At 43.7% G+C, this 26,121-nt stretch overlaps 1 protein-coding gene across 3 annotated transcripts in view; it reads right to left on the reverse strand.

Moving 5' to 3' along the window:
- Positions 1-4,530: 4,530 nt before the first annotated feature.
- Positions 4,531-26,121, reverse strand: part of plekhg5b (pleckstrin homology domain containing, family G (with RhoGef domain) member 5b) — a 62,302-nt gene continuing 40,711 nt past the window's right edge. For all 3 annotated transcript variants that reach the window (XM_068597083.1, XM_068597085.1, XM_068597084.1), the window contains 13 exons: positions 15,274-15,459; positions 13,908-14,078; positions 12,345-12,440; positions 11,894-12,094; positions 10,791-10,901; positions 10,537-10,686; positions 9,259-9,396; positions 9,052-9,171; positions 8,756-8,888; positions 8,081-8,196; positions 7,837-7,991; positions 6,553-7,626; positions 4,531-5,973 (listed from right to left, as the gene is read on the reverse strand). In XM_068597083.1, coding sequence (XP_068453184.1) covers positions 5,964-5,973; positions 6,553-7,626; positions 7,837-7,991; positions 8,081-8,196; positions 8,756-8,888; positions 9,052-9,171; positions 9,259-9,396; positions 10,537-10,686; positions 10,791-10,901; positions 11,894-12,094; positions 12,345-12,440; positions 13,908-14,078; positions 15,274-15,459 — 2,661 coding nt within the window. In that variant the 3' untranslated portion in view covers positions 4,531-5,963. The remainder of the gene's footprint in view (positions 5,974-6,552; positions 7,627-7,836; positions 7,992-8,080; positions 8,197-8,755; positions 8,889-9,051; positions 9,172-9,258; positions 9,397-10,536; positions 10,687-10,790; positions 10,902-11,893; positions 12,095-12,344; positions 12,441-13,907; positions 14,079-15,273; positions 15,460-26,121) is intronic.

Consider the following 26,121-nt stretch of genomic DNA (forward strand, 5'->3'; position numbering starts at 1 on the left):
TGTAATGGAAAATAAGAATTTTTTTAAAGCGAGTGCGAGTTATACTCATTATTGAAAGTGACCGTGAACGTCTCATTTTCGTGTAGTTCCTAAAAGGAGCAATTTGATGCTAGTAAATACCTAGAAATATACATGAAATATATCCAGCAGTGGAGCAAGTTCTCAAGTATTTTACGATAGTAAAAGTTCTGATACCACAGTAAAATACTATTAACGCAGTGTAGCAATACTCTGTTGTGAGTAAAAGTCCTGTATTTCAAAAAGTGAATGGTAAAGGTACAAAAGTAAACTCATTATGCAGAATGTCACATTTCTGATTCATTTGTAGGCCAAATTTATTACTGGGGTATATTAGTAATGCATTAATGTGTAATTGCATCTAACTCCAACGTGGACTTTACCTGGCTTTAACTTGTTATATCTTTATAACTTTGTCGCATTTGTCGCAAACAATTAGCCAAGGGTTTGACACATGACCCCATTTTTAGGTCTTTTCCCCCCTATTTTAGATTTATGAATTATTACAATTAGGCAATTAGTTACAGTACAGATATGTAACTTTGCATGATGGATTACAGTTGTATGGTGGGTGTTGAGAGCTCAACACAATGCAAATCAAGACAACAGACGCAAATGTACGCAGCTGAAACTGATTACACTAAAGTGATGCACATGGTTTGGGGTTCATGAAATTATTAAAGTAAGCTATCACTCATTTTGACCACATGATTCAGATCTTATAACATTGAGTGGAAGGCAACAGATATCTGCAATAATATCAGAATTTGCTATCACAATGTTTAAACTATAAGTTATCTTCTTACACCACTAACCATCTGTTTTTAATAACATCATAACTCACAAACAGAAACCACAAGTGCTTTTGGTGTCTATTTGTTTGTGTTTTCTTATGTTGCAGTGTGTTGACCTCTCAGGGCCACCGTACATTTGGATCAGGAGTTTTAAACTTGTAAACGGCCCCCGTTCCCTGCTTCTCCTCTTCCTGTGCGCACACACCGGTGATAATGATGCTGGAGGGCCAGTCAGTTCAGGTATTAGACACACAACACATCGTCAAATGAATTGCGTGATTGTGCTGTAAATATTAAATGTGCTCTGGATTTACACGTGTTAATCCCTCTGTCCTCCTCTGGTGTGTGTTGTCTTTGAATGAGTTTCCATTTAATTTCGAAATGGGTGATTTGTATGTCATGTTTTTAGGCTGCTGCTCTAAAAAAGACAATATTGTAATTACAGTAAGCTTCTTATAAGCCGATACAATTATTGAGGTGAGGAGTTTATATTGTCACGTGAAAGTGGGACCTTATGCTCCTTCGATTTAGAAAACACCACAACTTTTACCAGGATAAAGACATTTGATCCGTCTAGCATATGCCACGTCTTTGTGAAATTAATTTATGCCGGAGAGCAGCTGGCAATACATTGTCACCTTGCTAAGCGCTGCGAGGGGGGAACAAGCAAAGGAAGCAGCCGTGATCCAATTACATCGATGCATCCAAACCGACCTGCGATGGAAAAAAAATAGTCCAATATTTTACCAAAAAGTTAAAGTCCTGCATGTAACATCCTGCTTGAATCCAGGCAAAGAAGGATTATCAGCTGAATGTACCTCGAATATTCAAACTGAATGTAATCATTTTGCAGACAATTGCGACTGATTACTGATCATATTGTTGATTTTTTTATTCTTTTGTAGCTCGAAGACAAGATGTCCCTTTTTTACTTTGACTGTTTCGCAAACATATTGGACACTTTTACGACTTTGAGCCTCAAACAGCTTTTTAAAAGAAACTATCTGAGCGGGAAATCACTGATTGGTGGAACAAACAACTTTTTTTTTTGTGGAGGGTCACAAGCCCAAAAGGTTTTGACCCTCTGATACTATCTTTAACAATGTGTTGTATTTTGTCAGCTCATGTGCACACAAAAAAAATCAATCAAACCTTAAAAGTAACTAGAGTCATTACGCTTGTCAAATACATGTAATGAAGTAAAAAAAAATACAATATTCCCTGGAAGTATAAAGTAGTATAACATGGTAAAGTATGTGCACATCTGAATTCTAGCCGACAGCAGGAATTGAAGAAATTTCCATCCCTGGAAGATGCAGACATCTGAGGTAATAAACCTTAAACAGCCAGTCCAGTATGTTAGCTAATAGAGCAACACTAATAACTCAGCCTGGCCCGTAACAAGAGAACGGTGATGCACAAATGCCAAAACTAGATCTGAGGTCATCATGAACCAGTGTTTCCATTTCAAAGTTTACGCAAGTTCACTTTTTTTTCAACTGCAAAATGTCCAGTACTCCCAAATCTTTAAGAAAACACATCTAAGGGATCCATTATAAGGACATTGGTTTCATAAAAAGCCATACAAAGTGAGTTTGAAGAGTTTCAAAGATGACAGTTGATTGAGAGTTAGTGTTCATCTCACTGCGTTGCATGAGGTCCCATATGGATTTCCCTGCAGCTACTTGTCTGTTTAATGCTGTTTGCAGGGGTCAGCGAGAACAGAGAGGGGCCAGATGTTCCCGTACGCCATGTGAAGGTCAGAGCCTGATGGCAGTGTGTGGTACTGATCGAGGGCAGATGTTCACAGGGGGGTGATCCATTCCATATGGCTGTCACTCGTCCGTGGGCCTTTTCACAGCACAGCTCTTGTAAACACGCTTTAGTTCGCTGTTCTCTCTTCTTTTTTTTTCCCGCCCCTGTAAAACATGTCCTAAATCCAATCACCTAGCCCCCTCTAAAGGGGATGATGTTGATGAATGGGAATGTGTAGTGGTTGTAGTGACCTATAAGCCCCCGACTGAGATTACAGGCAGGCAACCAGCCAGCCGGGCCCGGCAAGGGCACCAGGAAACAGCGAGAGCTTAAAGAGGGGATTGTTTAGATAGACAATGGTGTCTACCTGGTTTTAATCCGCCCGGTCAAAAAGAGTACAGGGGATTGGCGGCGTTTAATAAACGAAAGTGCTCCGATAATCAGGATTTGCCAAAGTGCCCCTTTTGTGTTAATCGGACATTTTTTACAGCATGGTTTTTGACATCTGCCACAGCAGGTGGTGTTAACCCCATCTCTGCCCCCATCATCTGTATAAAGTGTACACTTCCAGCAGGGACGTGCACACGACACACATGCGTGAACACTTTATGAATTCAACTACCGCTATCTATGTTTCTCCTAAATGACAATCAATATGTCTCTAAAGGTTAAAGCTGCAGCCTGGTTTAAAATGCACCAGAGAGGTGCCAGGTAGCCATAACCTACACCTGAAAATAATCTATGTGATGCAGCCAGACTTTAGCCTTTAGCCTTTTGTGGCACAACCGCATTACTTCCTTTAGCGAAGGCTAATAGAACAAGGATGTGTAATTACTCTGCCGCTAAAATAGAAAGCTGCATTTTAATAATTAAAGTCCTGCGTATCGGAGATGAAGCATAATAAAATAGTTTTAAAAATCAAGGATTACAACGGTAAATCCCAACGGGCCAGATGTGAGAGCGGGCGGGGTCGTGCCTCGTTCTGGGACCAGATTAAAGGGAAAATCCCACAGGACCGCACTGTCTTTCCTCTGCAGCTTAGAGGCTTGTGTGGACTCAACATGCTGTAATCCACCGATTAGCTGATATAATCACCTGTAAATACACCTTGGTCATGATGTTGCCGCGGGCCATCGGGCCCCCGCTCTGCACGGCTGCACGTCCCGTGTGTGTGTGTGTGTGTGAGAAACACAAGTCACATTTTACATTTTCTGGGAACCGGAGGGAGACGCTCAAAGCAGACGGACAGCTGGAACAGATGTGATCTGACGGAGGAACTAAACTGAGCAGATGAACGCTGAGTAACCCGAAATAATTCTACTACTTTAAACACACTTTGATTAAGACCTGTTTCATGATGAGCACACACACACACACACACACACTTATGCAATTTTTATGACATATCTACATTGTTACGGCATCGTATACTATCTACATTTCATTGGATACTATTTTATGACTATCATTTTTATGTTTTTTCGACATCCTGTGCTATTTTACATTTTTACGACATACTTAACTATGTAATGACAAACTGTACAATTATGTTCAATATTCTTTTAAATGACATATGCTGTACGTTTGGCATGAATGGCGTCCTGCTAGGCATTTTCCTCTTTTCATGACATATTGTCACTTCTTTATAACTTCTTGTGACATGGCATTGTATGATTTCCTTAAAATTACTTTTTCATGACATTGTATACCAGGAGGTTTTAATGATGGCTTACTATGTGGCTTTTTCACGATACACTATTCTAACATTTGAATGCATGCACTATTCTTATTTAATATTTTACTTTAGATAAATGCCCAATAACTTAAACTCTAATAAGACTGTTGAACCAAAGCAACTGGTTCAGCTTAACAATGAGACACACAAACCTCTCTGGTGTATTTTTCTTCTGCACATTATTTCTGCAGCTGCTGTGTGTTACAAACATGAGACGAGAGCCGCACAACCAGTTCATGTAGTTTTTAATGCTTAATGCCATTCAGATGCAGCTTTCCCCCTCAAATCACTCCATTACAATGGATTAAACCATTAAAAGAGGGATAAAGTATTTTAGCATTTTTATTCTGTAAGACACTTTAACATTATTCCTGAAAGAGGAAACACAAAATTTTGGTTCGTAGCACAGTCATGCCTGGCAAGAAAAAAATAATATTAAGACTACATCAACGAAAACAAATGTACAAATCATGGAAGCAAACAATATAAACAATATCTTATATATAAAACATAGCAAGCATAATAAATATTACAAATTAACAAAAAAAAAATAAAAGTAAACAGTCAACCTATTTTGGTTCGGGCGATGTTTTTGGAACACGGTTATTGAACCGCTGATCTGAAACGTCGTCCGTCAGTGTGAATCTCTCGGGAAAAGCTGCGTTCATGTGATTCACTCATGACAGAATAAACCTCTTTCTTATGAAGTGTGCACAGGCAGTACTACATACAGTAAGTGTAGACATCTTTTTTTTGTGTGTTTATCTTCTGACCACATTGTCAGTTGTGCTTCTTCAGTCAAAGTTTTTTTTTTTGGGGGGGGGGCACTCAACTCTCATTAGTTCAACATACCAGAACAGTAAAAAAAAAAGAAGAAGAAGAAGTCCATCTGAGAAATCTGTTGAAACACAATTGGACCTCTTTGGTTGTTGGTAATCTACTGGCTCCTTCCATCTTTGGGTGTGTTTAGCATATTCACAGGAGATGGGAATCAGTTCTGGTTCAGTCAGGAATCGGAGGACCGAGCGATCGTTCACACACACACACACACACACACACGAGACGATCATTCACACACACACACACAATCATCTGTTCGCGAGCAGACGTCAAAACGATACATTCTAATTCATTGTGTGACTGTAATTGTAAATTCACTCTTTAGTGATTCTTCTACTTAACATATATAATAACTGTGCAATTTTTTTTCTTTTGTTAAAGCAAACCAGGAGTAGTATAAATATTAGGAAGATGTTGTAGGTGCAGAGCAGTTTCAAGACTCTCTTTGACTCTCGTTACTGAGAAGATGCAGAACTCCATCCCTCCTCTGGTGCACGATCCCCCATCAGGTCCACCTCCATGTCCCAGACCTCCTATAATGCTACTTCCGCTGCAAAGTGCAAGCAGTTCATGTCTCTCTGCCTCTCCCTCCCACTCAAGAAATTCGGAAAACCAATGCAACAGCAACGGAATAAATGTTGTCATGAAGAAAAAAATAATAAATGGTACTATCAGTGTCCAAAAGAAAAGCAACCAGAAGGGAGAGGGCAGCGAGAGAGAGAGAGTGCATTTGTGTCACAAGAAATTCAGTCCAGTGAAGCAAAACAAGTGTTATTTCTTATTGAGCCCACGTGCCACAGGTCAGCTGTGTGAAAGAGTGGTTATACTTCCCTAGAAAGAGACAAAAAAAACAAAAGTCAGACACATATAAACAGTAAAAACGTGCTAAATTTAGAACAGAATTCAATAAAACTGTCAATAATTCAACATTTTGGTAAACTTGATGTAAGTAACTCAATGTGTGCTTTAGTTAGAAACTGTTTGGCCATTAATTTTGTTGTTTTTTGTTGCATGTATTTGGTTTCATGTTTTTTTGTAAGGTGCTTTTACTTTGAAGGAGAAAAATACGGTCAAACCGGAAGTCGGAGTTCGCTGTTTAACGGCTAAAAATTAAGTTTGTACCGGTCAATACGGAATGTTTAAGAAACGGTTTATCACTCCCCTGAAGAGGAACGAGTTCTTAGGTAGGTTTTTATAATAAAGTTAGGTTTTTGTAAAGAATAAAAACATAAAAAAATTCATCAGTTAAAGTCCAAGACCATCTGTCAGAGGAGCAGCTACACTACAAGTGTCTGTTTCTTCATCTCTCGACATGAGAATAAAATCCATCGTCTCCTCTAACTTGGCAAGAAAACTAACAATACTTTTCCTCTTAATGTAGTGAATGTATAAACTGGTATCAGGACTTACGATGCAGTGAGTGTGGAGTTGAGGACGAGAGTGGTGCGTATCCTGTACAGCTGCGCGAGCGTCAGCTTCTTGTGCTGCTGCGCCGGCGACTTCTTCTTCTTGAGCGACACCTCCCCCGAATCGCCGGCGGCCGTGGACTCGTTTATCCTTTCCACGCAGGCGGGCGGAGCCGTTTCCCCGTCCGAGCTGTTGCTTTGAGACTCCTCGTCGTCGTCGTCCTCGCCGCCCTCGCGTTGTTCGGCGGGCGCTCCTCTCGCTTGGCCGCCGCCGCCGCGCTTGGCCTCCGCCCTCCTCAGGGTGGCGCAGAGTTTGTCGGCGGGCGCGCCCGAGCAGTCGCCGGACCGGTCCAGGTCACTGGAATACAGCTCCAAGCAGGTTTTGCCCAACTCGGTGAGGCTTCTGCTGTGCGGCAGCAGCACCGGCGGCGGCGACGAGTCCGAGTCCGTGTTGCTGCGTTGCGATTGGTCCTGCGCCTCGGCGCCGTGCGCGTCCGTGTGGGAGACGGGGATTCTACCGTGGAGGCGCTGCAGCAGATTGTCCTCGGAGCGGGATAACGCCAGAGAGGAAAACCTCTGGAGGCAGTGGAGCCGCGACTGAACGTGAGGCCGCCGGCGAGGTTTAGAGGACTGGACGACCGACAGCTGGGACCCCAGTGAGGCAGAATCCTCCTCATCCTCCTCTTCCTCGAATACCGTCTCTTCCTGCTCCGTCTCCTCGACCTCCCTGTCTCCCTCGTCCTCCTCTCCTTCACTCTGGCCCGGTTGAGGCTGAAGCTCTCTCAGGAGGGATTCGGGAGAGAGGGTACCGTAGGCGCTGTCCATGGAGAGCGAGCGACACTGAGGATCCATCTCCTCGCCGCCGGGCGCCGCCTCCTGGTTGTGCTCAGAATAAACGCGGGCGTGAACCCTGCGGGCGCTCGGGGAATGCGACTGCTGGACCTCGGGCGCCGGCACCGCGTCCGAGTCTTTCTTACTGGTTCCCTGGAGGTTCATGTTCGGGGAGGGAAGCTCTTGGTGGTCGCCCGGCTCGTCGATGTCCATCACTGACAGCGTCTCAGTAGAACCATCGGATTGACTGAAAGGAAAAGGTTTGGATCGGTTCAGTGGATAGTTAAGACCCCAAATCAGTTTGACCGGCGTTATTGTGCTTTTGGCGTCATGTTCGGCCATTTAAAACTAAGTTCAGAATGTGCACGGTAGATGCCTTCAGTCGCACTACTTCTACGACTACGACAGACATTACAATCACTAAGTGAACATGTGTGAAGGTGGAACTCTGCCGTACCTCGAGTTCTGCTGCTCTTTGTGCCGGAAGCACGGGGAACTTGTGGTGGAGTTGCTGCTTTCGTCTTCCTCCTCATCCTCTTCTTCGCCTTCGCACCTCTTCATTCGGTTCTGCTGCCGGAGGCCCTCCTCCGTGCGAAGCCTCTGGAGCTGGTTCTGCAGCATCATTTAATATACGGGCACATTAAGTATGCAAAGTATGTCAATCTTATTCTCTCAAATGAAATATGGAGCGCCTCTCCAACCTGGACATTGCAGATTGCGTCGATCCAGCTTCGCCCCTGGGTGGCGCTGTTGGCTTGGAAAGTGTAGGCTGCCACTGCACTTTTGAATTCGTTGAGGTAGATGAGGATGAATGAGCCTACACAGACGGAAAGAGACAACAAAATGAATGAAAATCAGCATCATTTGGAAAAAAAATTGGAGGCTAATTTTCCAGTTTTATGTCTGCAGTTGAATCCTGGTAAGCAGGTAATAATCATAGATCAGTATTCTGCAGTGGAGGAATGAAACCATTTACACATGTACTGAATGAAATATGATGCATTGCTGTAGATTAAAATACCAAAATCAGCACAAAACATCTACAGCAGTAAAATGCAACATCCAAATTAATGCAGCAGCAATACTAAAAAAACATCATTACAGAAAAACACAGACAGGAACATTTATCTACTTTTACTGAAATCAAGGATCTGAATCCTTCTACTGCTGCTACATTATTATAGCTTCATGGTGACACTAACACTATTAAATCTTAAATGTTTGCTGGTTGCATGAAACAAGGAACATCTTTCCATTTCAGAACAGGTTTTTTTCCACTGTCCAATTTGCTCATATCTTTTTTCCTCTTAAAATATGTCAAAAAAGTGGTTCAATTATGAATAATACATGAATCCGAGTTTCATCCCAGCACTCACCGGGGTCTTTGAGTTCCTTGCAGACGACATTGTGGATGAGGAGAGGCTGGCGGATGATTTTGACTTTCTCGACTCGTTTCCCTGGCTTGGTGATCAGCAGCAGGTCGGTGAACAGGACGCAGTAGACTTCCATCTACAGAGGAGAGAAACTGGTCTCAGGTCGGATCCAAACATTTATCTTTGTTCTCACAGGTCGACCGTCTTATGTGAAATACGAGGCGACAGTGACGCAAAGTGAGAAACCAGTTGTTGAGTGTAAAGACAGGACGAGAGCTCATCAGGAGAGTCGGTCTTACTCGGCTGTCTTTGCCCTCTTTCATCCTCAGCGCTCCCTCCAGATGCAGCTGTCGAGTCTCCTCCGGTGAGATTCCTCTCATGGGAGCCATGAGGTCGAAGCGGTTGTACTCCTTCAGCATCTGACAAGGGGAAAAGACAATAAGTTTCATACCTGACAGCTTTTTTTTGTTTGTGGGAGAGCACTGGAGCACTAAACGGTTTCCTACCTTCTCCACTTCCTCGCTGCCGCCCTCTACAGCCTCGTAGGAGTCGATGCGAGCGGAGATGGTGGCCAGCTTCTGTTGCTCCTGACGCTGACGCATCTGAGACTCCACGCTGTTGATGAAGCCCTCGACAGCAGCCACCTCGAGGAGGGAAAACACAGAAAAACACTCAGACCCGTTCTATCAGTGTGAAGGAACAGAGCGCCATATTCACTGTATTTGTGGAGCGCTTTAAGAAACTACTCGATGCACTTTACACTATAAAAACTGAAAGAATATAAGCAATTAAATGAGCTGTTGTATTAGTACACTGTAAATAATCTGTTACTAAGTCCTGCATTGAAACATTTGATATTTGTAATGTTTTAATAAATATTTTAATAAAATCAATGTAGAAAAATGTCCCCATAACATAGTTATCCCTCATTTTATTTGCTTTGATGTTTTTGTTGTTTGTCTTTGTTGTTGAATGTTTGAGTCTCTTGTTAGTCCTCGACGATGGCTCCTGTATGATGATACTATGTATTTTAATATATTCTCACTCTATTTGTTCACGCATTATAAAGTGTCCAAGATTTTTTAAATCTTGTATATTTAATCTTATTTATGTTTGCCTCTCGGGAGTACAGATGAAAAACAGCCTGTTGTCTGAACTCTGGCACATTTACAGTAATGTTTTATTAATGTGCCCTGTCGCCTTATCAAATAAACCATAAACAGTGTTATACTGTTATACACACAACTCAGGGTTTTACTGTTGTCGTTGCAAACTAGAGATAGTGAAGTACAAGTACCTCAGAACGTGTACACGAGTCCAGTACTTGATTAACCCGTTAAAAACTGGAACCAATTTTGTCTCCACACCTCCTTTTTCTCTGTGTTTGAGACGTCTTAGGAACCCCAAATTAATTACAATACTTGTGTTTGTTGTATGTGTTTGTTCAGCAAAGTCTTGGAAAAAAAATGTATATTTGCAAAAAATCATTTTTAAAAAGGTATTTTTCGATCATAACTATGAACATCCAGCATGATATGAGCCAGATTCCCCAAAAATGCCTCCTGGAGCGTTAATAGGACTCTTTTTTTTGAAAGATTTGGACCTAAGAAATCGTAATCTGCAACAAAAATCAAAATAAAACAAAGTCTTGGTCTGTTAGGACGAAGTTTCAGTCAAAAAACTGTGTCATTCGGTTCAAAAATGGAATAAAAATACATATTTTATGCCAAAAGATTGTCTGAATGGGGCATGCTGGGACTTGAAATGGGCGTGGCAGTCCTCACCATGCTGTTGACGATGTCCCGGGCCGACGGCTCGTCCGTCTTCTTGAGGACGCTCTTCAGGAGCAGCGGGTATTTGGTCAGCCTCTGGTGAGGCTTCGCCAACATGTCGGCCAGCTTCAGGCGGTTGCACTGCTTGTGGGTCTCCGCCCACTGAAGAGAGACACAAACATTTAGCGGGCCGGAAACGTGAAGACAAATGAAGAGGAGTGCGTCGTGCAGCATCTGGGATTATTCCACAGAGAGAGAGGACTGACCGTGACGTAGGTCCTGAAGAGCTCGTTGTCCCTGAGCAGCGTCCGCATGCTCTCCATGCAGCCCTCCTCCTCCATGCAGTAGCGGATGTACGGCTGGAACCTGGAGCCAAACTGAACACACAGACACACAAAGACGTGCGTCAGAGATCGTGCCGACATCGAGGCGAGGGGGAAATGTTTACTTACAGCTCAGCCCGAAGCAGACACTGTTATGATTTTATATTAGTCATAAAATGGGAGGTTTCCCGTCTCCCTGCTGGTGAAAACGATACTATAATTGTATATTTTATGAACAAACAAGTTTATCAAAGTAAAAATTAAGAATTATTCAGATCCTTTAAGTAATGAAAAAGTAAGTAAGTGATCCATTCAAAACTTTGACTAAAGTAAAATTCAAAAGAAATATATTTTATTTATTTGGGTGTCCAATCAGTGCTGACAGTAAATGCAAAACGTGCTGATATAAAAGTATTAAAGTCATATTGTTGTTGGGTTCAAAGAGATTAGATGTACAGTTATCATTTCACTCGATGTCATCAGTTCTATTATTGACCTTTTATTGCCTGCTATTGGCTCCCTATCATTGTTTTTCCCCTTAAGACACAGTTCATAAGCCAAACTGTAACCTCTCTAGATGTGGTCCAGGTGGGTGAGTTTGACCTCCGGCTTGTTAAACGACGTTTTAGCCCCAAACTATAAAGAGCTTTGTAGTAAACTTCCTCTGCAAGATGGCGCCGTGCCAGTAGCCGCCTGTCGCAGGAGCTGAGCATGTTTTTTTAAATATTTTATTGTCTTTTTTCAGGCCCACGGCAGTTAGACTAGACAACAAATCACCTCTGGCCAGATCCTCTGTGGAAGAATGAATCCCTGTACACATTCACATTTATGCTAATTTACGCTTTATGTACACCACACATACTTTGAACACGCCGTATCTGTCGTATATCTGTCATCCCTGTTCTTTATTATTTTATTTTGTGCGTTTAGTTTATTCCATTTGGTGCCTGTGAGGTGTTGGGCGCTACTCTGACAACAAATATGTCTCCACCCCTTCCTTCGTGGTACCTGTGGCGATAGTTTGAGCACAAGGTGATGTAACTGACCGTCCTGAAGCCGTGGTGCAGGTCGGTGGGGTCCAGCAGGGCCCGGGCCCGGCGGGCCTTCTCCAGCACCGGCAGCATGACCTGGTTCCACAGGGCCGAGTGCAGCCGGACGAGCTCCTGGATGTTACTGAACAGCTTGGCGGGCTCCACCTCCGTCAGCAGGCCGCTCTCCTGCAGGTTCAGCAGCCCGCACAGGAACAGCTGCAGCAGGCGAGAGCCAAGAAGAAGAAGACGCGTTATCGCACACGATGCCGACAAAAAGCCTTGGAAGGGGAGAAAGGTCACCGCTTCACACATCGCAGGTCAAATCTCTTGGACTCCGCCTCGTGAGCAGAGATAAAGGACGGTTTCTATTCTTGAAGCTGAACAAGGGCTCCATTGTGTGTCTGCCTGTGTGCAGACACTAGTTCATCTTACACAACAGCCAGACTTGAGTCAGTCGTTCACTCACATCGGTGATGACTCGGAGTTTCTTTATGTAGGTCGCCTCGGTGTGAAGCAGCTCCCATATCGCCTCCTGCTGGTGGAACTGTCGCCTCGTCAGTGTCTGCACACACAAAACGCATATCATGTTATTAAATATAACAAACATGGTTACAGATTCTTCCCATTAACAAGTCTGTAACACCTGTTAATATCAGGTATAGTAAGTCGGACATTGACAGTTTACCAAAAATACGTCATAAAGAGCGTTCTGCGTCTGCTAATGGCTGGAACATCTGATCATATACTCACACAAAAGGCCACAAAAGTTGATGTTTAAGAATACGAAACATATTTTAATATCATATCCCTGAAAGTAAGAGAACCCCATACGATGTGCTCACCTGGTTTATTGTTTTACACTTTGATTTAAACTGGAAGACACAGAACTCGTATTTTCTGCTTTTCTTCACGTCATGATTTGTGACAAAAATTGTTTAAAAAAAAAAAAAAAAGTTCCAGATTTACACTTGTATTGGAATTAAAGATGGATATATCTGGAATACTTATTTAATAATGTTCTCGCTTGCTTGCTTCATGATTATTCATGAAAGATAAAATCCTGATCAGACGTATAAAGTAATTTAACTTACATGAACTGATGCAGCTTTTGTTTGGGTCGTGCTTTTTTTTTTTTTTTTAAACCTGTATATTATGTTTACACTTGTGTGTGAGGGATGTGTCGTGTAAATAAAACCATTCACTATTGTTTTTACTTGATCGCCCGCCAACATCAAGAAAATCAAGTCTGCCAAGTCTCATAAACGGGATCACCTGTCAGGTGAGAGGACGTACAGCACGAGGGACCGAGTGGCAGCTGAGCGGCGACGTCGCTCGGTCTGGCCGACCTGATTAGCCGTGTACACATTAACAGCTGGAGGCGTTCGTGTTATCGTGTTGCGTCGTGTTGCTGACAGGAAATCACTTTGAAAATCATCATTTTGTTGATCGGTGCAATTATGACGCGCGAAGGAAGTAAGAGTCCGGTGCTTACCGAGGAAGCAGGATGCTAGTTAGCATGTAGCAGCAATTAGCTGCCAGATTTAGGTTTCATTTTTTCCCTTGAAGATTCAATGTAAAAAAAAAAGAAGGAATTTAAAGAAATTGATTGTTGAATTAAATGAATTCTAATAGTTAAGATTGGTCTCTAACATCGTCTTTTTTATTTATTATGTTTTTTACTGTTGCATCTTTACTTATTTACTTGCTTTTATCTACATTTTTATACTTTCTTTTGTATTATCTAGACATATATATATTTCTTTATTATATTTTTTATTTTTATTTTATAGTTACATGTTCATTGTTTAGTGTTGTTGTCTGTGCAAACTTACTTTGTCAATAAATGGTTCTGATTCTTCGGTTGTACCAATTATATTATAACAGAAATATTCAGCTTTACAATCACTATGAGACACAAAACCCTTCAAGTTTCATACAACAGAGAACACAAGTCTTAAACCATCATCATCATTCATCGTTTCCCCCCAGAAGTGTGTCGACAGCGTGTTTTCTTCCTCGTGTGCTGTACCTCCGAGTCGTCCAGTAACATCTGCCAGCTGTCCTCCAGCACCAGGTTGGTCTCCTCCTCCTCTTCCTCCCAGGAGTCCTGGTGGAAGGAGAGCTGCTGCGGCACCTTGGGCAGCCCGAACAACATGTAGGAGTGCAGTTTGCTCTGGAGCTGCTCCAGACGGTCCGCCTCCTGCAACCAGACGGGGTCGCTTTATTAAACAAAGGCCTAATTTAGTTTTGCACCAGGTGACCGGCGTGACATCCCGAGACGAGACGCAACATAAACTGTCCAATTTCTGTCCTTTGTGTGTCAATTTATCGGAACGTTCAAACTGTAAGTGAGGACGAGTCGCCAAATTAGCATTTTAATCCCGTCCTGACTCGCGCCTTAATTCTTAAACCCAACAGTAGCTGCCATTCAGGCCATTGTTCAGTCTGGCAGGCCTTATGTAGTTATGAAAATGAGCTCTGTGCATTGAGACCACTCTGAACAATAGAGGACATGGGAGTGGGGGACGATGGACCAGAGGTTTGTGGGCCGCGAAACAGTTTTTTTAAATTTCCTGTTCTCTGTCGATTAACAGAAAGACTTTTTTAGCAGTAGAGTAATCAAAGATTGACATTTTCTTTTCATAGTTGTGTGAAAGGAGGCACTGACGGTGGGTCATCCCTCCAGGTCCTGGTGAAGATCTCTGGCCCTGAAGGGGTTAAGGGGGGGACGCTCGGGATGAATAGAGATGAGACGGGCGGTGACAGGTGACTGACAGATACTGTCTCTACATGACATCTGCTACTGTGCAACATGTGACCTCGGGAGGGGCGGGGCAAAGGCAACGCGTGGGCGTGTGCGCTTCATTCCAATGAAAGATGATATTTATTGTGGAAAACCTCAGCGGTTAAAAAGGCAAAGGCATGACAATTTTGGACTTTGCGTAAAGTTACCAGCTGAGGTGCTGGAAGTCAGACGTGTTATCTTTGGATAGAGTCTTCATGGCAAGCTTAGCTAAGCAAAAAGTATCACTAACTAAGTGAAACTATTCCTTTCAGTTTGTTTGTTTGGAAGCTGAGTTTTTCATTTGAAATCAGCGTTTTATAGAACAGAGCGAGGCTTTTCCTCCACCTACTCGTTTCCAGAGGAAAGTATGCGAGCCAACAACACGAGACGGGAAATTACCTCACCAGAACTCGGGGGATACGACCTTCCGACCCGCCCTCCCACCGCCGCTTGCTACTGTTGTGTTTGCTTTTTAATGTGTGTTTTTTTCTTCTTCTTTTCTTTCTGAGACATGTCGGCACAGCTTTTGGAATCTCAGTTTTCACAGCTGAGAGAAAGCGCCGCGAACAATCTGCCTCATAGATTTCACGCGGTCGGCTTTGTCCGTTACCTTGCCGAAGGGCCCCGCTCCGGCGTTGGAGCTGAAGAAGCCGCTGAAGCGACTGGCGGCGCGGTTCTTCCAGCTGTCGGGTCCGGCCCCCGGCAGCGAGCCGCCGATCTGTCCCAGAGCTTCCGGTGTGGGGATATTGGTTTCTCCCAGGAACTCGGTCATGTTCTTCCTCCGTCGAGCCTGACCCTGCAAGGTCACGGAGCAACATTTTACACATTAATAAAAAGGACGGCACAAACAGAAAATGAAAGAAGGAAAGACTGGCAGCGGGGTTTTTTGTCACCTCGAGGGTAAAGACAAAAAGTTTCCAGTCTGATGGCTGGAAAGAGACAATGAAGGAAAGAGAGAAATACACAAAGACAGGATGAACAGGAAATCGGAGGGGAATTCTGTGCGAAAGAGATGACATCACTGGACCGTTAAAGCCATCCTGATGATCAGACACAAACAGGAGAGGGAAGGACTGCCACTTCCTCGCGGTGAAAACTCATTACATCACAAGTGGGAGGGGAGGAGAGGTCGTTCCATGAGGACAGACGGGCCCCGAGTCTGGCCATTGTTCCCGCTCCATTGTTCCCCTGTCAGCAGGCCCTGCCGCAGGACCCTCATTCATGCAATCTCTCCGTCCACTTTACGAGCACCAGCAAAAGCAAACAAACAGGGGCCGCCTCGGTATCTGAGGAAGCAGTTGTTTTTGCCGTCGGAGCGAGGAATCTGCTGGTGAGGAGTCGGCGAGATTCAGGCCGCTGACCCCCCCCACCCTCACCCCCACCCGCCAAACACAGTGACAAGGAAGTCACATTCCAGGACACTGACACTGAAACCGAACCGGCCATTCCAACTAAATTCTTTTACTTATCACCCCCCCCGTCAGCGACATAAGCACACAAACACTATGCAATGAAACACTGATGTCCAAAGGTTCAATGCTGCTGAGAATCACAGACACAAGGTTCGAGGTTCCCAAAAACGGTCCCAAAAAAATAAAATAATATACATAAATACTGTAATTAACAGAGTGAGAAAGGCTTCGAGGGTTTTCCAAACAAACGCCCGACTGATTTATTAGCATGGCGCTCCAAGAATGTTGCCGGATTTGTGATGATGGATCGTTTCAAACAAGAAGCATCAGAAAAATATTCAGTTTGTCGTTCCAAAAGGCCAAACTGATGAAATCTAACTCAAACTTCATTTGATTAAAGAGACAAACGGTGAAGACGCAGTCTGAGTAAACGTCTGAGGTTACGCATCCCAGCTCCGAGAAGTAAACAACCTCCATTACACTTCAGATAAAGACTTATCAAAGTATATGAGTTTGTGGCGTGTATATGCAACGCAGTGAAATGTAAACATTATGAATAGAAAATTGTTCTGCTTTGCACAGGTTCCCATTTTAGGGAGAACATGCCCAGACCTTTTGTGAGCCCACTTAGCTCAAGTAAAAGCACACAAAAGGGCCGACACAGAGTTGCATAACAAGATTGTAAATCTGAGTGGGGGGTCCCGAAAGGTTTTTCAAGTCATTTGATTTATTTATTTTAGTGATGATGACCAAGAGAGGAGAGTGACTTCACTGCAAATAGAAATGTTGGCTTTAAAAGAAAGACTAGAGCGAAATTGGAAATGGAAAACTACTTTAAAGGCTCAGAAGTACAAGGAAAACGAGCCTGTGGGGGAGGGGGGGGGGATCTGGGCCAAGGACTCAGGTGTCAACAAGTGTTCAGTCTGCATGGACCGACGGGGACAGACTAATACCTGGTGGGAATCATCTAAAACAGACATCAGTCTTTCCTACGCGTTATTTTTTTTATCATGCGCCAGAAATAAAATTCCCGACGACGAAAGCGATCGTCTCCATCATCAATTTCACTTCTCAAAACACAACGACAAGGCCAGGAAGTCGACAATAATACAAAAAAAAGGAATACGTGGATAAAAGCCCCCCCTACCCCCCCCACCACCACCAATAACGGTTTCCCACCACAGTAACAGTGCTCACCATTGAAGCCAGAGGCATGTCAAAAGTAACAAAAACCATCCTAATCCTCCAATTGGATTCATGGATCGCAGCCCATTCGGGAACCAGCTGCTGCGTTCCCTCTCTCTCTCTTTCTCTCTCTCTCTCTCTACTTCTAGCCTCTTCTGTCTCTCTCCACATCCAGCGTGAAAACACACATCCACACCGTCCGGGCGTCTGCTGCTGAGTCGGTCCGAGAAGCCGAGTGACGACCAAGAAGCTGCTGTTGAACTTCGTTTTATCCGATCTTCAAGCGCCTCGTTCCAGCCCACGGGGTCCGGGGTGGTTGTTTTAAATTTTTTTTTAGGGTGTCTGGCTGCCGCGTCCCGCCGTGCCCGACAGCAGCTCCTCTTTGAACCGGGGGGACGTCTCTGGGTCGCGTCCTGCTGGCCAAACAGTCAGCGGTTGCATTTCATATAGACACTGGCCTGAAGTCATAGCAACCAGGAGGATCCTGCCTCATTGTGTGGGGGCAGGAAAGAGGAGGCGGGGCTGATCTCAATATTTGGAGGCGGAGTCAGGGTGACGGATGGCAGGGAGCTCCCTCGTCCAAACACACATCCTGGTGCTCTTGAGGTCTCAACAACTGACCAGTCATAACTTATGCAAGATTAGGAATGAAACTAACTGTAAGCAGTCGGGATTATTCATTCTTTACTCGTATTTTAAAAAGGGTAAAGATTATTATCATTAGTTTGGCTCAAGGAACTGATGACAGTGACCGCTTTTGAATCGAGAATGAAAGAAATAGAGGCAGGTTCCCTAAAATGTTTCCTAAATTGACTGTTTTAACTCATGTTTTCATGTTTTTTTTCATGCTGCTGCTTGTCTTGGCCAGGTTTCCCTCAAAAAAAGTGATTTTTAATCTAATTGGGACTCTAAGTAAAGGTTTAAATAACAAATACAAGTATTTGAAGTTGGGCCACTATTCTTTTTTTAAAAATCCTAAATCAGAGTTCAGCCGGAGACGTTGGAACGATGCCGCGCTGAGCAGTCCAAAACAAGGAACAAGAAATGCCCCGATAATGACACCAATGGGAAATTCCCTTTGTTTACTTGCATGTTTCAGCACATTTGATACGCTGCGTATCCGCAGGAGATAAGGAGAAGGCCGGCACCTCCTTCAGGACTTTGAAACCATTCGAGTCAAAGCGACAGATAATTCACTCTGCAACCATTTCACTATTTGATATTTCACAGACTAAACGACAAATTGAAGGGGAAAAAAGCAAAAAAACATGAATAAAAGAAAATGATAGTTTTGGAATAAATAAAAAAAACGGAAATAAAACATTATTATATGATATTTTTCTGGAGATAACACATTATTTCCAACAGCCGAAGCTACAAAACCCCTCACAGTAACCACTGAGCCGCTCTGCTTCGTGTCGGCTGAACTAATTATGTTTACAAGGTTTCCCTTGTGCCTCCTGTGTAAACATGTCAGTCGGGACAGAGGGCAGCCTCATCCGGAGCGCCTTTTTCTGTGACAAAGCTCCTCGCTGTGGGGACTGAGGCTCGTGCAGCCGGGTCTCCGCTGGGTCTCCGTCACGTTAACGATATCAAGCCCCCCCCCCCTCCCTCCAACGGCCTTTATCTTATCAGAGTGGTTTGTGGCATTAACCTTGGCCGGGAAATGAGAAAATCTTTAAATGGGAAGGGATTGTATTAAAATAAGTGGTGTGACAGAGACAGAGCAAGGAGACCCCCCCCCCACACACACACACACCCTCCTCTTTCTGCCCTATGCTACTGCCTTTATGTTAGTCAACTGATAACACATCCCCTTGATCAGGTGGGTTGATTAACGATGAGAAAACGCCGCGACGCTGACCTTCCTGAGGGCCTGGACACACACGCACACACACCAACACAAGGTGCAAACACACAGAAACGCACACACACACCAACACAAGGTGCAAACACACACACACACACACACACACACACACGTCCATAACCAGGAAATGGAAACTAAAATAAACCCCAGCTGGTCACCACGTGCTGCGTGTTTCAAGGCCGTTTCAGTTCCAATAAAAAAGGAAGAGCTGAAGCGACAGGGACACGACCACAAGCTTCCGGCCCCGAGGGGAGAGACGTGAGGACATGAATCAAGTCCCAGACACCGTCACACACCTCACCTTATTTACAAACAGACACATTTTGCATTTAGTAGATGAGATGGATGAAAACAGACGGCCAAACCTTTTTGTGTCGGACATCAAATGAAGACAAATAACTGATTAAGTGTGTGAATCGAGCTAAAACACATGCAACTAATGGATAGATTTTTATAAAGGATATTCTTGCTTAAATCGTGTCAGAATGTCTGAAAATAGTGGAAAAAAATGTCTGTTCTCATTTCCCACAGTGCAAGATACTCAGATGGGCCTAATTTTTGCAGCTTTTAAAACTTCTGACGGCCACCAGAAGCGGCGAGCGGCGCCGCTTCATCAAAGCGCCAACATCCTCTCGGCGCCGCGCGTCAAGACGCGTCGGCAAAAACGTCTCACCTGACAGTCGCTCGCCGATGGTTTCTCGTCGGCGGGAAGCGACTCGGGAATCTCAGAGACCACGTGCAGCAGGTCCCAGCTGTGCCAGGACGTCAGACGACCAAAACGAACCATGTTTCCGCAGAAACGCCCCCTTTAAAAATGTTTTTTCCCAAAACTCCCAAAAGGTCGGAGTGAAGAAAAAGTAAAAGAAGTAATTCCAAGAAGTCAAGAAGAATCCATTTCCAGGAAATCACAATGCCAACGACTCAAACCAGAGCGAGCAGAGAGAAGCATCGCAGCTGCTTCACTGCCTTATCCTGCTGGCACTGTGCACCGCGGGCCAACGGTCACACACACACACACACACACACACAATCATCATAAAAGGTGTGTGTTCACCCTGAAGTAATCTCCACCTTTAGGTTCAGGGGAAGTTCTTTGTCTTCCCACACACACACACACACACACAAACAATCACACACCTTTCCAGCACACACACACACACACACACCTCCTCAGCTTTCGGTAGCCCCTCCCACACCATATGGATTAGAAATAATAGTTTCCCAGCACCTCATGTAATTATCTTAATTAGAGTGTGTGTTGAAAAACACGTGAGTCATCTTAACTGGACGAGCTGGATTCAACATCATAACATCTGGTTCCTTATTAGGATGCAGAATTAAATGGCAATGCAATATCATTTAGGGACATGAATCATTTTTGCATGAACAATTATTCAGTTGAAAATGAATTAAGTATAAATCAGTTGTGAAAAACACTAGTTTCCCAGAGATCGCTGTAAATGTCTTCGTATGTCATGTTTAGTAGTTGCAGCTTCATTTTGTGGCAATTCATTAATTAACTAACCGTTAGCTATAATACAATGTATTTTCTTAAAAACCTATTTTTATAGAATATCTTTTAAGTGATGTCATTGTTTTATGTTTTATTTGTATGATCTATAATGTAGTTCTTCTGTTCCCATGGTTTTGTTTGTATATTTTATATATTTGTTTGTTTTCTACTGTTCTTTTTGACTATTTGTTAGGTTTGGATGCGTTCAATGCTTTTATGGTATGGTCTATTTTGTTTGCCGCCATTTGGGTCGTGTTTATACAAAGCACTTTGTAAACCCTGTTAGAAGTGCTACATAAATAAAGTTATTATTTTGTACATCATATACAAACATATGCATCTTGTATGTTGTAATATGTTAAAACTCGGATGTAAACATCTCGTTGGTTTGAGGTTTTGTACATTAAATAAATTAAACTGCACGCGCACTTGAAACTAAGCAAACTCTCGAGTCTCATACGCTCGTCAAACACCGCGTCAACTCCTCCGCAGACACTTCGCACTCCATTAAACTTTACTGACTTTTGTATGGAGCGTGTTGCAGCTCATCGGCGGCTCACGTGACCACGTTGATTCAACCATTGTCATTGAAAGCGGCGCCGTGTGGATCCACAATCGGCCCCATTGTGAGCCGCCGGAGAGGCCAGACGGAGCGAGAGGAGAGGAGGCTGAGGAACAAACCCCGACATTAACATCTGCAGTTGTGTAACGCAGATGTAGGAAAACGCATTCTGCATGACCCAGATTGAAGAAGAAGGAAGTGAAAGGACAATCGTCACCCGGCCAAACGTCACTAACAGTAACAAGGTGACACTCCTTTCATTGTCTCGCCAGCTGAGATGTCGGCTGTCTACATCATCACAGTGTCTTTTAGCGTTGAAAGCGTGTTGGAGCCGTCGTCGGTTTGGCAGAGTCCTCGTCTGTTATGAAACTACACCTCCTCTCTCTGACAGGAGGAACTCCTCCACCCTCGAGTCACAGCCGGGAGTTTCGGCTTCTTTTAGCACTTCACCTGCAGCTCATGGGTGCAATTGATCAATTCAGGAAGTACTGACCCCCAAAAAAAAAAAAAATCCCACATTGTCACAATCAAAATATTTACGTTCACTTGACACAAAGAAAAGCAGCAGATCGTCTCACGTCAGGAGCTGAAAATGAAATGTTGATTGAGCGTTCCCTCTCTACTGAAGCGATACAGATACTAGTTAGTGCGACGCTTTTAGTTTCAGTTACAAGTTTGTTCAACTATGTGTTGGTCACCCGTCTAATGTTGAAAGGATGACATATTCAGGAGCATTGAAGAGACTCCATCAATCACTCCAATGCATGTTTCAATCAAATCCAATTTATCTTCATTGTGAAAGACACATTTCACATGTATTGAGGTTCAGGATTGGGCATTTAAGGTTTTTTTCCTGCTGTGATGGAGGAGGGCCACCTGACAGGCACATGGAGGACCCATTATCTCATATTAACTCCTCGGCAAAGCCCTCCGACTGCAATCTGTAATGTGATCCTGGTCAATCTTCGGATCAACCAAACTTACTGAAAGTTTAAACACTCTTCCGTGTTGCTCAGGTTTTTTAGGATGTTTAAGAGACAGAGCTGCGGGGTTGGCTGAAAACACCCGCGTTGTTTTCAGCCTTCTGATAGCGAGCGAGGATCAATGTCCTGCGTTATGATTATGTGCTGACTGAACATCACAAGGTCCCAGCCAGTTATCTTTATGACGACTGTAAAACTTGCAGTTTCTGTTGCCGGGAAAAGGGAAAAGGCGAGCAAGTGGCTGAACTCACTGGCTTCCCAAAAGCTGCCAACAGCAATGCAGACATTTTGTAAGTCCCATGAGTAAAAGGGGTTTTGTTTTCGCTCCAACCCGACGTCATATTCCTCTGAATTTGGACCAAAAAAACCCTCCAGAGCTCTAACCCAGGGGATGAATTACATCGACATACCAAACAGGTCAGAGGAGTCCCAGCTGATACAGCGTATTCAGGACAATTTCCAAACAAATTGACGCGACTACCGGATGGTTGTGGATCTCGTCCACTCAACAATGTACAAGACAGGATGTCGAACGTCGTCTTTAATGTCATAAATGTGTTTTTGGAAAATCCCCCACTGGGGGCTTTGCAGGTTCAAAGTTGAACCTGTTTCAGATCAGTTGATACACTGCTGATATTGTAAAGGAAAGGAGAGGAGGGGGGGGGGGGGGGGGATGAGCGGTGCTTTGTGGGAACTATCAGCGAGGTTGGAATGTGTCCTCGACCAATGGGAGAGCAGGGCCGAGGCGCCCCGTTGTAAAATAATCAATCCGGATCATCAAAGCTCTCTGCAGCCTCTCGCAACGCTGCCAGAGACGATAAAATGTTGCATGCACGCAATAATAAACTTGATTGAAACGCCCTCCGCTCCTCTCTCCCCTATTTAAAATGAAAGACTAACTCTGGACAGAAAAGGACAAGGACTTGGCCGTGTTTCCTCTGAAAGCCCGTCACGTGCCCGGCACTGGATCCGGTCACCGAGCAAAAATATCTGAACTTCTTCTGAGCCTCGATTCCATAAAAAGCAGGCACGCATGGTTTTTTTTTGTTTTTTTTGTTTTTAATGGCGAGGGCCAAAGCTGCTGCCATGGAAACTCAAAGACCGCAGTCAGTGCCCACATGTCCAAGTAGAGCTTTTGTCCTCCAAATAGCTTTTCATAAAATATGGGCTGGCACCCAACACGGATCACAGGGTTCCTGCTGTCGAGTCCGTTAAAGACAAAAAGTATCCAAAAAGACTTCGGCGAGCTCGTCGCTCCACGGCAGGAGACTCACGATGGAGATCAGTTATGAGTCACTTAAACCAGATAGCTTCACAGAAGACAGATACAGGAGAAACGTAGGGCTGCAACTCACAATTATTCTCATTTTCTGAATATTTTCACAATGAACTAATCAATTATTTGTTCTATAAATATCAGAAAAAAGCAACAAAAAAAATTGAAAATATATGACAAATGCCTTTCACATTTTACAAGATGTTTGATGACATCATCAACATGGTTTTTGTCAAACCTCTAAATGTATCTGTAGTGTATTTGCTAATGTATTCATATTTTTTCTTTGATCAGAAAAGACAGCAAACCTTTGGAGAAGTTAAAGGGAGCGAAGTTCTGCTTCAAAAACTGATGCAATAGAAAAGTATTTGCATGAACACATGTAACTTATGTGTCTTATTCTAATACTTTCACAAAGTAATAGCACAATAACAGCTTCCTGCCTTTGGATTGGTTCCCTATAAGGCTCGCTTTCACTTTGTCACTGTCTGTCGCCGCCGGGTCGAGATCTTCTGGGAAAATGAAAGCTTATTTTAACAGCCCAAAAGGAAGGAGATAGAGCTCACGCCTGTACTCAAAAGGTAATAAAACAACAACATGGAGACTGTGGAGTCTGAAGCAAGACAACACAATCTCCTTATTGCCTCCCACTCGCTTAACAGCGGCACACAACAGCTACAACGTTATCTGTTCCCACTTTATGACCATAATTTGTGTCTAATGTGCATTTTTCCACAAATACCTTAAATTGCATCATCCCCTCCTTCCTCATTAAAAACTCCAGAATCTATAAAAATGCCAAAAATGTTAAATATGAAAGCCTAAACACTGGATAAAGCACTTCTCCTCCTTGACTAAAATGTAAATTCTCACTGTGTGCCCTTCGAGTTTCCACGTCACACAAAAGGTCCGTCAAGCATTAAACTGACACTCTGCTGACTAATCGATAAATCGACTGATCGCTTTATCTCTCCAGAGATGTCCTTTGTAGCTGCACGTGGCGACGGCACCGGCAACACAAACTCAATGTACTTTGTCAGATAGCCGACAGCCGTCCATTCGAGCGCAGCACTGCCCCCCTGAGGTCTGCGCCCGTCACTACAGTTCACCTCAGCAACTTAAGGACAGATCCAGTACGACTGAAACTCTGCTTTGCTCAGCAACCCCCCCGGTGTTCACGTCTCCGCTGGATGACTAACGTTAGCGACATGCCGACCACAGAAGGAAGAAAAAAAACATTCCTTAACCGCGCCTCTCGCCGGTTCCCAGCCCAAAGCGGTGATGACATGGAGTCTGTCTGCCGTGTGAGCACATACACAGGATCAAACTCACCTGTGAGAGGGTCTAGACTTACTTACCTTAAGGGTGTAAGCGCGTAAAGCTGACACAGAGAACGAGAACACACACTCTGTTTAGTCCGGCGATCAGAAAAGGGGCAAAGAGATTTATTCTGATGGATCCAGATCACATCCTGGGCTCATGAATGTTATGAGTGCGGCAATAGTTGCATCTCTACTGCTGTTGTGTGCGTGCACGTAGTGGTCAACTTTACACTTTACAGAATTCTATTAATAAACATGCATTATATGCATTAAAAAAAACACTTTCTTGTATTTAAACATGCATGAAAAACCGAGAAAACAAGAAATCAAAATCACCTCATCAATATTCACACGTCTCTCATACATTATATGTATTCAACAATAAACAAATCATTGATAGCGGTGATCGTGGCTCTGGTATTACTTTGTATTCCTCCTAATGCGTGTTTAAACACAATGATGGATAAACTAAAGAGGTATTGATTGCGTGCACACAAGAGCAGCCGATCAAATCACGCAATAAGTTCTGTTCGATTGTTGAAACAGCAACTGTCCAATCACAGCCGAGCAAACATAAGTTATTCATAACCATGGTCTTAGCAGATAATACCAGTGAGAATAAATAAATGTGAAGAACATATTTGATGGATAAAGATTTATTAATTGTTCCATAACCGCATCCCAACGTCAGCGAGCAAAAAAAAAAAAAAAAAAAAAAATCTGCTTATTTTTTTCCTGAATTCAAAACTTGTCCCGCGTCACGGAGCCACAACATGAACCCGCTGACCGTCTGCCCCGTTTCCATGCTACATGCTTGGCAGCCGCGGCCTCTCAGCGTCCCTCATCAGTAACAAAACAACCACTTCCTGTCGCTGCAGGAAGTGCTGAAGTGGCACATGGTGTTCCTGAGTCAAGTCGTCGTCGTGTGAGACTCACGGCAGAGCGGAGCAAATATGATTTACCAAATACCTTCACATCAATATCGCAAAGTAGAGATGATGATTGGTGCTTTCGCTAAATATTGACACAATGATATTCTGGATTAATAATCATCAGTAATGTGAATGTACTTGACTGGTAAAGACAAATAAAAGAAAAACTAGAACCAGAAAAGTCAGCAGTCATCCCAAAATACATTCCCAGGGTTTTGTTGGGCAGATAAAGGTAATACGAGACGATGAGGTCATGTGGGATTACCATGAGACACTGGCCCAAAGCATCATGGGTACTCAAGCAAGAAGGGAGAGGATGTGAAGGGTGTGGCACCACAGTGTCACTGTGTGTGTGTGGTTTAAAGTGGTGATGCATTTTGATGAGTCTGAGAGAGGCGTATGA

Source organism: Clinocottus analis, unplaced genomic scaffold (genome assembly GCF_023055335.1).
Source record: "Clinocottus analis isolate CAN_PGR_092001 unplaced genomic scaffold, fCliAna1.0.p SCAF_4, whole genome shotgun sequence".
NCBI classification, from domain to species: domain Eukaryota; kingdom Metazoa; phylum Chordata; class Actinopteri; order Perciformes; family Cottidae; genus Clinocottus; species Clinocottus analis.